At 36.0% G+C, this 11,719-nt stretch overlaps 1 protein-coding gene across 2 annotated transcripts; it reads right to left on the reverse strand.

The window, feature by feature from the left end:
• Positions 1-416: 416 nt before the first annotated feature.
• Positions 417-10,714, reverse strand: LOC123534109 (uncharacterized). Of its 2 annotated transcripts, none has more exons than XM_045316189.2 (2): positions 10,661-10,714; positions 417-2,202 (listed from the first exon to the last, which is right to left on the reverse strand). In XM_045316189.2, the coding sequence occupies exon 2, from the start codon at positions 1,843-1,845 to the stop codon at positions 847-849; it is 999 nt and encodes a 332-aa protein (XP_045172124.2). In that variant the 5' UTR covers positions 1,846-2,202; positions 10,661-10,714; the 3' UTR covers positions 417-846. The 2 variants fall into 2 exon arrangements, with proteins under 2 accessions (XP_045172124.2, XP_045172125.2); XM_045316190.2 differs by lacking the exon at positions 10,661-10,714 and adding an exon at positions 6,608-6,622.
• Between the last annotated feature and the right edge of the window lie 1,005 nt (positions 10,715-11,719).

Consider the following 11,719-nt stretch of genomic DNA (forward strand, 5'->3'; position numbering starts at 1 on the left):
GGTGTCATTCGCCCTCTAGTAGTACGAACACAGAGCGCTCTGACCAGAGAAAAGAACGAGAGAAAGTCCACAGAACAGAGAGCGAGAATTCCATTAGATACAGGTCTGTCCCGCTAATGTAGCCAAGCCCTTTGCAAACAAAAGAGTCTGGTTCTGTAAAGCAAAGATACACGTGAAGCCGTCTTTCCTGAGCAGACCCACCCGAAGAAGGCCCTCTTTAAGTGGGAGACACTTAAGAGCATCTCAGAAATTTCAAGTGCCTGTACCGGGATTTGAACATTGGACACTTTGGTAAACAGTCTTCGCGTGTTACTATTAGACCACCGGACCACCTAGTTCGTAAATAGTTGTGAATTGTGTATGGCATGAATTACAGCATGAGCTCTAGATGCACAGGTGACAACGGTCACGTTTCAAATAACACATAAACACAACGTTTTAGATTGGATTTAATGAATCATCATAAATAAATATCAAACTATTTGCATTAAATTTGCAAGAATTAAATCTTAACAATATATGGATGGTACGTTTTAACTCGTTTCCAAGTATTGTATTTAAATCCATTTTCGTTGATTCAAGACATTTAAAATGTACTTAACGTAATCAAACTCATATTTCACTGTATTATTTAAAGCGAGAACGAGACAAGATAATGATATGTTTTTGTTTTTACCCGGAAACAATCGTGTTTTTAATAAATCTTATCTATTTTATAAAACACTGTCTAAATAATTCATTTAGATGATATATCTTTGTGTATAACATCTTTATGATATTACAAATTCGGTTTTCCGTATGATAAGCTCTTAGTTGCTTCTATAAAAGTACAAATAGACATGAAAATTAAGCGGATATATCAAACATAACTATTTTGTCAGAAGAAGAACATGTTACAATTAAACATTTCCTTTTGTCGTCATAATGCAACGCGATTGGATTCCCCAGACCAGCGTCTTTTACTACTAACTCTCCGAGGCATTTCCCCTTCTTATCAAACATCACAATGTTTTTTGAACTGAATCCAGACAGGAAAACGGTTCCATCACTAGATACACACACACCTCTTGTGCTGACAAGACTTTCGTCCCGCAATTCTCTTTGTACCGTGTAATCTCTTCCCAGACAGACGGCTCCATTACTGTGGTCTGTTACGATAACAGTTTCCCCACTGACAGCCATTTGTTGAGTAGATGCTTTAAATATCCCCCGACCATTGATATCTTTGTCGATAGTCTTCACTAAAGTACCGGATGTACTGTAAACAGTGACACCACTTCCGGTAGATATCCACAGCTCTCCAGCATAGTAAGCCATTCCCCAATAGTTTCCACCTGCTACAGATATCTCTCTCTGTTTAGACAATGAACTGCCGACTGATATAAGTTGAACCTTGTTGTTGTTCATTTTCACAGCGACTTCATTCGAACCAGTACAACAAATACCCTTGGGATAGTTACCTAGGTCACAGTGATCCTTGATATTGTAATCCATATCAAGCCTCTTAATCTTCCTATTATTCCAGTCAGCCAGTATGATCGTACCGTCCTGTAGCTGACATACATCAGATATACAACACGGGATACGGTCGTTTTGCATCTTGATATTGATCTCCTTCTTCGATTTCACCTTATATACTCTTTGGGCAGTTTGAGGGTCATTTTCTGTTTCTGTATTCACATGTCCTAAAGATGTTGCTGTCATCATTGAATTCTTTAAATCTGTATTTTCTGTAAAACATAAAGCTTTACTACCCTTTGCCTCGCTGTCTTCGATCAATTTTATTGCATCATTTACAGTCTTTTGTATCAGTTTCATCTGAACAAATTGTTGTACCGCATCCATACTGGTAAATGTCCGCAACTGGCTACTTGCATTCTCTATTTCCTTTTTGATAGTTCCGATCAAGGTGATATCAGACTTCAGTTCTTCCTTGACCGAAGTATAGTCCTTGTTCAAAGTATCTATGGTTTACGTTTTAATTTCCGGATATGTTCTATGAAGCTCCGCTCGACTTCCTCGATTTTTGTAAGTATTTCATCTCTTTGCTCTTCAAGACAGTCAATGTTTTTCTGTGTCTTCTTATCAGTGTCTGCTAAACGCTCTTGAATGTTTCTCATGTCATTCTCTAAACGCTCTACCACGTTTTGTTGAATAGACGATGTCTTTATTTCTTCTATACCAGTCATTCCACTGCAGGCCCTACGTTACAAATAAAAATAAACTTTATGCAGTTAACTGAAAACAATCTTTGATTAGTAAATTAAAATGACTCTGTTGAATTTCAAAAATGTCAATTGATAGTGCGCCTTTATAAGAAAAAAAGGTTTTACTTTGGCAAAGTGACATTCCAAAATACCAAAATGTAATGTAACGGATGTAAAACACTGCTCCTTCCCCCAGATCATTTGCCTAAATGTAAACAATGCACATATGGGCATTTACCCCATCTATTTTAAAGATTTGCCGCCCCTGAATTCTGTTTCAAAATAACAATTTCCACCCCCTAATACATTTGAGGGTTTATCACATTTTGACATTGTAACTGAAAAACATTTAACCTTACTTATTAATTCGGACAGATTTCTCTCCTTAAAAAGAATCATTTTGTATAATTAGAGGGTACAGTATACCAAACTGTTCTCCATAATTTTATTCATTGTATCACTCTCTGTTTCTTCAGAACTAATATAGTTCAGGTAAGTGCCGATAATATTTTTGTGCGAGCATTAAAATAAAAATTAAAACATTTTTTAGATTTCAGTGCAGGAAATACGATCAGCATCAAATCATATTTGGGTGGCCTTTGGATATATGTGAACTTTCTTTAAAGTGTGATATATGTAATAGTCTATTATACAGTGACAGCCAGTACATTACTGATAATGATTAAGATATGTTTAGCGCACTCTTTTACACGCACTGGGCAATAGTAACAGACAGAATAAACTAGGACTGGGACGATTACCCGGTTAATCGGATCCGATTCGATTATTACGTGAAACCGGTTTCAATTTTGCAAAACCGGTAATCGCTCTCAAACAATAAACATCACGAGTCGTACTTTATTTTTATACATTTCTTTGACCAGCTCATAGATCTACAGAATATTTCACACATCAGCTGAGCATAATCATTAGTCTCGGATTTGCATGTCGTGATATTTTTAAAATAAAACACACCAAAATATGATTTATTAATTGTCGCACTGCTTGCAAACGATATACTTTAAGTCAGTAAGTTTCTAATGAAGTCAGCTGCTTGAAGTACTTTGATACGGTCGTCAGGAAAGAAAACAGCATTTTCAATATGGTGGCTGATTAATCAGTTCGATTTAATTTCAAACAAATGATTAACCTGTTTCAAAATTTTGAAATCGTCCCAGACCTAGAATAAACTAAGAATGAAATGAACTAGAGCTATCACTGAAGGTGATGAATGTACACCCCCGCATGCACTGACACAGTACATTGCATTTTAACGCACGCAAGATTGTATAATATGTGGACTGTATGTATATAGACTTTATGTAGATATATAGACTTTATGTATATAGTATAACAAACAAGAAGACCATGATGGCCCTATAACGCTCACCTGTTATCATTGCACTTGAGGACAAGAAGGTCTTACAAGGTACAGATATGTCAAAATACACCTATAAATTGGAGGTACCATCCATGTTGTACCACAGAAAAGTGGTCTCGGTTTTTCCCTACAGCCAATAATAACAAAGTTACTAAAACAAGCTATTTATAGTAATGTAAAAGGGAAGTAATTAAAAAAAATGATTGTAAGTTAACAAAAGAAGGATCTGCCAAATAAATCTATTGACATAAATGAAATTTCAGATCAGTACCTTCATTAGTTATGGAGGTATACCCATTTTAATTTGAAATAAAGGGAGGTAATTTGACATAAAATCAGTCCATAGTTATCTACCCTCATTGGCTCAGTCCAACTAATGACAATAATGAAATTTCAAATTAGTCCTATAAGTACTTACTGATATAAATCCATTTTGATTACAATCAGGGGAGGTAATCAGATATAAAATAACTCTGGAACCTATGAATGGATCTGATTTGTCATGGAATCCAAGATGTATTGTTGTTGAAGATATTTTGGAAGTTTGTATCAAATAAAACCATTAATGAAGTCTCTATATGGCTGCAAAAGCCAAAATAGCCAATTTTGGACCTTTAAGGGGCCATAACTCTGGAACCCATGAAGGAATCTGGCCAGTTCACAAGAAATGAACCAAGATCTTGTGGTGATACAAGTTTTGTACAAGTTTGGTTAAAATCAAATCATAAATGATACTGCTATTGTGCAGACAAGGTCAAAATAGATAATTTTGGCCCTTTCAGGGGCCATAACTCTGGAAACTATTATGGGATCTGGCCGGTTCAAGAAAGGAACCGAGATCTTATGGTGACACAAGTTTTGTGCAAGTTTGATTAAATTCAAATCATAAATGAAGCTGCTATTGTGCAGACAAGGTCAAAATAGCTAATTCTGGCCCTTTCAGGGGCCATCACTCTGGAACCCTTAATGGAATCTGGCCAGTTCAAGAAAAGAACCAAGATCATATGGTGATACAAGTTGTGTGCCAGTTTGGTAAAAATCAAATTATAAATGAAGCTGCTATTGTGCAGACAAGGTCAAAATAGCTAATTTTGGCCCTTTCAGGGGCCATAACTCTGGAACATGTGATGGGATCTTGCCAGTTCAAGAAAGGAACCGAGATCTTATGGTGATACAAGTTGTGTGCAAGTTTGGTTAAAATAAAATCATAAATGAAACCACTATCATGCAGACAATAAATTGTTGACACACGGACGCACGAGACGGACGGACGAACGTTCTAACGAAACGGCATTTATGTGACACCCCCATTGCTCTCTCTATTGTTCTAACAGTCACATAAAAAGAAAAAGGTCACATAAACAGAACGGAATGAATGACATCAAAGAGAAAGTACCGTTATGCAGTCACTTAACCATCATTTCGCGGGCACGGACAGACGGACTGACGACGGACGAAGGGTGATCACAAAAGCTCACCTTGTCACTATGTGACAGTTGAGCTAAAAAGTTAAAAAAAAAACAAAGTCCCGTAACTCTGCATAATATTTTTCTGAAAGAATCTAACATGTACCATCCACAAGTAAGATTGGTACTGATCACGATCACTTGTGTGAAGTTTCATTAAATTATGTGCAATGGTTCCGGAAATTAGCCGCGCACAAGATTGCATATGCAGACTCTATGTATATAGTAAAGTAACAAAACAGAAAGTCCCATAACTCTGTAGAATATTATCTTAAACAAAGTAACATGCACCATGCACAACTGGGGTTGGTACTGATCACTTGTGTGAAGTTTCATTAAACTGTGTGCAAGGGTTCGGGAGATTAGGTTCGCACAAGACTGCATATACAGACTCTATGTATATAGTATAGTAACAAAAACAAAGTCCCAAACTCTGCAAAAAAAATTTTCTGAAAGAACCTAACATGCACCATGCACAACTAGGGTTGGTACTGATCACTTATGTGAAGTTTCATTAAATTGTGTCAAGGGGAAGAGGAGAGCTGGTGCGCATGTGCAGACTGTATGAGTATAGTACAAAAAGTCCCATAACTCTGCAGAACTTTTTTCTGGAAGAACCTTACATGTACCATGCACAACTAGGGTCACTACTGATCACTTGTGTGAAATTTCATTCAATTGTGTGCAAGGGTTCGGGAATTTAGGTGCGCACAAGATTGTATATACAGACTCTATGTATATAGTATACTAGTAGTAACTAAAAACAAAGTCCCATATCTCTGCAGATTTTTTTCTGAAAGAACCTTACATGCCCCATGCACAACTAGGGTTGGCACTGATCACTTGTGTGAAGTTTCATTAAATTGTGTCAAGGGGACGAGGAGTGTTGGTGCGCACAAGATTGTGTCTACAGAAGGACGGACAATCTGAAACCATAAACCCCCCTTACAACTTCTTTGTACGGGGGTACAATGACAATTAATTTAGCATATGCATGAACAATGTAAATAAAGGCAAAAAAATGCCGGAGAGACAAAATAATTATTGAGGAGCAGATATCCATTTGAAAACCCAAGCAGAGGAGGGAGAAGGAAAATTTCCTCTCCGTACTTTATGGGAGGTGGAGGCTAATGTTTGCAAATGTTTCGTTCGTCACGGGAGGTAGATGTCCCAGTAGTAAATGTAGCATGTAGAACTACAAGATACATACACTTGCATGTCTGCTGAATGTAATTTAGTGCTTTAAAATGGTACATTTTATCTACTTTCATTATTTCTTTATTGCTGGACTATCAAGTTAATTTATCCACTCTCCATGATTCAGATACATGCTGAATGGTTATAAAATCATCTATTAAAATGTTACTATGTAATAGTAAAAAAACCCTTCTTTCCGATTTTGACTTAACATAAAGATCTACAAGTTATCAAATCATGTGTTACTATGTTACTGTGTATTAGTATAAAAATCCATTTTTTTTCCAATTTTGACTTAACATAAAGATCTACAGATGTTTCAGAAGACTGGTGAAGCTTGACAATAAAAAGCAAACCTATGATCAGTTGCTTACAAAGGTGTCAAATAAATAAAACAATTTCTGTTTAGCATGTTTTGTCTTTTACGATAGCAATCCTGCTAGTTTAAATGGTCAACAATATCTATACAATCAACACGAAGTATTTGTTTTATTTACCTAACTTTTTTTGCCAAACAAAAATTTTAAATGTGAGTTAACTTAACAAGAGGGTCATGATGGTCCTAGATCGCTCATCGGAGTTGCACTGCTTGCTTGAACAGTTTTGGAAGAAAATTAGGCAAGGAAAATGTCTGCGAAATTATTATGAAAAATAGTATATTTGTACAATCTTCCTAAACGGCCAGCAGTTTCTGACGATGAGCTAAAACTTTGGTCTGCTGTTTTTGAGTCAAGAATATTCTTAAAGTTTCCACAATATACATATAGGGAAGAAGTGACCACACCCCTGCCGGCCATGTTTCCGATGAATCAAAGTAGTTTGAACAATCTATGTAGAGGGTCACACAAGTACTATTTGTTTGAAATTATTCTAAAATCGGGCAAGCAGTTCCATATAATTATTATTATTATTATTATTATTATTATGATTATTATTATTATACCAGATTTATAAAGCGCCCTTTTCATGATCAATTTCACGTTCAAAGGCGCTTTACATAGTTCAAATGCAGCCACACAGGGCGCATAATTCATCCTCTACTAGTACAGTCACAGAGCGATCTGACCAGAGGGACAGAGTGAGACAAAGCCCCCACGCCAGAGAGATCAGAAATCAGATACAGGCTTGTCCGGCTAACTTAGCCTAGCTCGTTGCGAATAGACAGCCCGGTTCTTTAACGTGCCCCGTGTATAGCACTGATACACGCAAGAACTGCCTGGGTTCCTGACCAGTACACCTCTAGTTGGGTGGGAAACACTGAAAAGCGTTTCTGAAAATTCCCGAGTAGCTACCGGGGATCGAACCCCCGACCTCAGGATTGGAAGGCCAGTGAGCAAACCACTGAGCTATCCGTCCAAGATTTTTAAAATTTCCACATGCATATAAAGAAAAAGTTACTACGTCACATGGTGGCCATGATTTTTGACGAATCGGGAAAACAATTTTCTTGGTAGAGAGTCACACAAGGACCGTGAACAGTACTGAATCTCACAAATGATACCAGAGAAAAGGAAAATCAGTAGCGTTGTCTGACCTATAACAGTCTAATTACCGAGCCGACTCTACCTAGCTAACACCCCTTTACCTATAAAATTTCTAGATGAATAGCAAACATTTCAAAAGTTATCAGAAAGGGAATTTCAACAGGGAATAAATGCTAATGAACACAATTTGTTAATACAATACTTTATGCTTCCTATAAATTAAGGTGGTTCCGCACGTTCGGCTCAAAACATTTTCTACAATGTAGAATTTGATTAAACCCTGATTTTTCCAAACTTCAGAACATACTAATAAAATTCCGCAAATAAAAAAGATAGAGTTCTGATTTTCCGTTAGACTGATTTGAAAACTTTGGGCTTCACATAAGTTTTCATAATGGAAGTCTATGGGGAATTCACAATTTTGTTAACGTTTCCGCGATCAGAAACTTTTATAATTTGTCACAGTCGTAAATAAACATATGGCATATAATATGGTGAGATAAAATGTATAGCTGCTAGTTCTTGTGATATATTCTCAAGAGTGAATTAATCTGCACATTTCAAGCTGATTTTAAAGACCCACCACGACCTAGTGACGACCTAGTGACCTACTTTTTTCGCCCACACAAACTTCATGAAAATCATTCTTATAATACAGGTAATATACAGCTATGCTACAAGTTTTCAGGCGGACAATTTAGGCCCTTCCTGAATAAATGTGTTTTCACAACTTTATCTGCAAACTTATTCAGTCAGTCTCTTTTCAGTAAGTTTTTAGAATATAGATGAATAACTGTCTTACACTGTAGAAACAAAATATGATTGAAATTCAACTAAATGCACTGGTTTATGTACATATTACTACATTAATTCAATAAAATGTTAAGACATTATTTAAATACATTGTCTTGGCCTTAGTAATATATGTCACTGTCAATCTGAAACTAAATTCTTGTATACATATATATATATCTCATATTTTTTCATGCGAATCATGTATAATTACCATCATGGTAATACAAAAGAAAACAGTTATTTTGTGGTGCCTCTTTAAGAGATTATTGAGAATGGCAGACGTTTTAATATAATATTTTATCTTTAGATACATAGTAACGTTGTTGTATTAATGTTGTAATAATAAATGTATTCTCGGATTCATAAAATAATTTTCGTCTCAATGACCCGAGTCCAGGCTTTATTCTGCGTGTTCCGGTTAAATGACGTTACGCCATTACTTCCGATTTATCAGACGATGACTCATACGACCTCTTCGGCAGATATTGATTAAAGGTTTAATAGGGTTAGGTTTAACATAAGTTTGCCGAAAAGGCTGATACGGTAGGCCTAATCAGATAAAAGCGTTGACATAGAGCGATACCCGTTTATCAAACGTGCAGAACTACCTTAACATTAACACAGACAATTCTAGTTTCTGACCTATGTAAGATCGTCATGAATGATGTCTTACACCCCTCTACCCCTCCCCCCCCCCCCCCCCCCCCCCAAAAAAAAAAAATCCTGTAGTACCCTGCCTTCGAAAATTCGGAGACATTACCCTTAACAAAATGTTTTAGGCTTAAACGAAAAAAAGTGAAAAAAAATGCGAATTAATTAACAGAATTAAACGTCTCTCTAATAAAAGAGAGGGCTTAACAACATTTACAGTGACTTCGTCGACGACCTATTGATAACAGTGTTTGTTTGGCAATATTAAATATATAGGTTAATGTCACATCTTTTTATATAATAATTATATTTCATCTGTAATTGCTAGATATTGTACTGTTTAAATGACCTGTCATAACATGTTTCTGGCTTTCATGTTAATCTTATATAAGCGTGAACAGAATATAATGAAAGCCGGGAACAAGTTTTGACAGGTCAATCCATTAGTATTAACGCAAAATGAATTTTACGGTTCATGTAAAGCGTTTGAGACCACACCTTGGGTAAATTTTCATTTTGGAAATTATACCGGACAGTCATAATATTTATAACATACATATAAGGAGTTGTTAAGAAGAAATAGAAAATACTTTCTATAGAGGTCACCTGGTTCGGTAATACTAGTATGTATTTTGTCTTACAAAACATGTAGATGTACTTCAGCTGTCCACGTTCTATTTTGTACAAAATATCAAACTTCTTTTTCAAGCATATTTTTTTCTCTAAGTTTGTTTTTGTTGTGTGTCTTACATTCTTATCCAGGTACTCCGGGAAATGAAAAATAGTTTATTTTTATATTTGTTGAAATACTGCAGTTTTTTGTCAATTTGACGGCTCTACTTTCACTTTCATTTGCAATTTTTGCATTTTTTTTAAATGTTCATGATTTGTAACACTTTCAACTTCCGGAGTACCTGGACAAATATGTTAGACACACAATGATTATAAAAGTAATGACAAAATACTTTTGAAAAAGAACCTTGATAGTTTCTTCTACTTAATATGAACATTTTGGTGTATTCTTTATGATAGACCAATGCCTATGTGGCCTAAAAAAACTAAAACAAAAATTCACCCAAGGGGTTGTTTGAAAAGACTTTTCAAAAGACTTTACACGAACCTTAACATAAACATCCCGAACACACATAACGTTACTTTACAGATAATTATAAATAGATATTGGGACTTATATTTTAAACATCTTAATGTTGCATAAATGTTTAATGCACGGTATTTGTAACAATAACGAGTTAAATGTTATTATTGAGAAAAGGGGAATCGGGCAGTGAAACCATTATCCGTGACAAAATAGTTGTACTACTTTTGAATCGTATTGACTATAATGAAATCCCTATTTACCATGAAGTAAACCCTGAATTACCAATAAAGATATAATCGACTTTTCCGATACTGTTTGCGTTATCGTTCTCTGTTTACACAAAAAATGTACAATACAGAAAGCATAAATAAAACTCATACCCTTTATTCTGTGTCTCAACTGACCTTTTTCCAAACTCCTAGTTTCGTTTTCGATGCATACGAAGACGCATTCCACAGTTAGAAAATCGGACGCTCCGTACTGTTATAGGCGGGGCAGTAGTATGTAGGCGGAGCGATGATATTATGATTTAAATTGTTGGCGAACAATGATTTGAAAACTCCCGCTGTCGTTTAAATCTGTAATTACATTGAGAAAAAGTTTGGCTCATTTGAAGTACTGATGAGAGAGTTGAATCTGTTTGAAGATAACAATAGAATTTTACATATTTAGTTATCTTAAAAGAATCATGACGCAAAAGATATTATTATAGTACCATTATATAGTTCAATCTTTCACCTTCATTTTGGCATGATACAATTAATCGTTATGTTTATTCTTCAGAATGTTCAGAAAAAATCATGTTAAAGCAGGTCACCCTAGACCCCTTAGTGTGTCCTTAATGTGAAAGCTTATTCTGGGGTGCGTTCACAGTGTTTTAAGTTAATAATGACTTAATAAATATGCTGACACTGAAGTGCGTCCGTAGCTTGTATGGCATATATTCATTTCTCTTTAACATATTATTAATTCCCCGCCACAAGTGGTGGGGGTTATAGGAATGGTCTCCGTCCGTCCTTCCGTCCGTCCTTCTGTCCTTCGGTCCGTCCGTCCGTCTGTCCGTAACACTTTCGTGTCCGCTCCATATCTCCTAAACCCCTTGAAGGATTTTCATCAAACTTGGGTCAAATGATCATCTCATCAAGACAATGTGCAGAGCCCATGAGTCAGCCTTGTCCGCTCAAGGTCAAGGTCACAACTCAAGGTCAAAAGTTTGAGCCTTCCATTTTGTTTCCGCTCTATATCTCCTAAACCCCAAGAAGGAATTTTATAAAACGTGGGTCAAATGATCACCTCATCAAGACAATGTGCAGAACCCATGAGTCAGCCTTGTCCGCTCAAGGTCAAGGTCACAACTCAAGGTCAAATGTTTGAGCCTTCCATTTTGTTTCCGCTCTATATCTCCTAAACCCCAAGAAGGAATTTTATAAAACTTGGAT

The sequence above is a fragment of the Mercenaria mercenaria genome, chromosome 12 (assembly GCF_021730395.1).
Source record: "Mercenaria mercenaria strain notata chromosome 12, MADL_Memer_1, whole genome shotgun sequence".
NCBI lineage: Eukaryota > Metazoa > Mollusca > Bivalvia > Venerida > Veneridae > Mercenaria > Mercenaria mercenaria.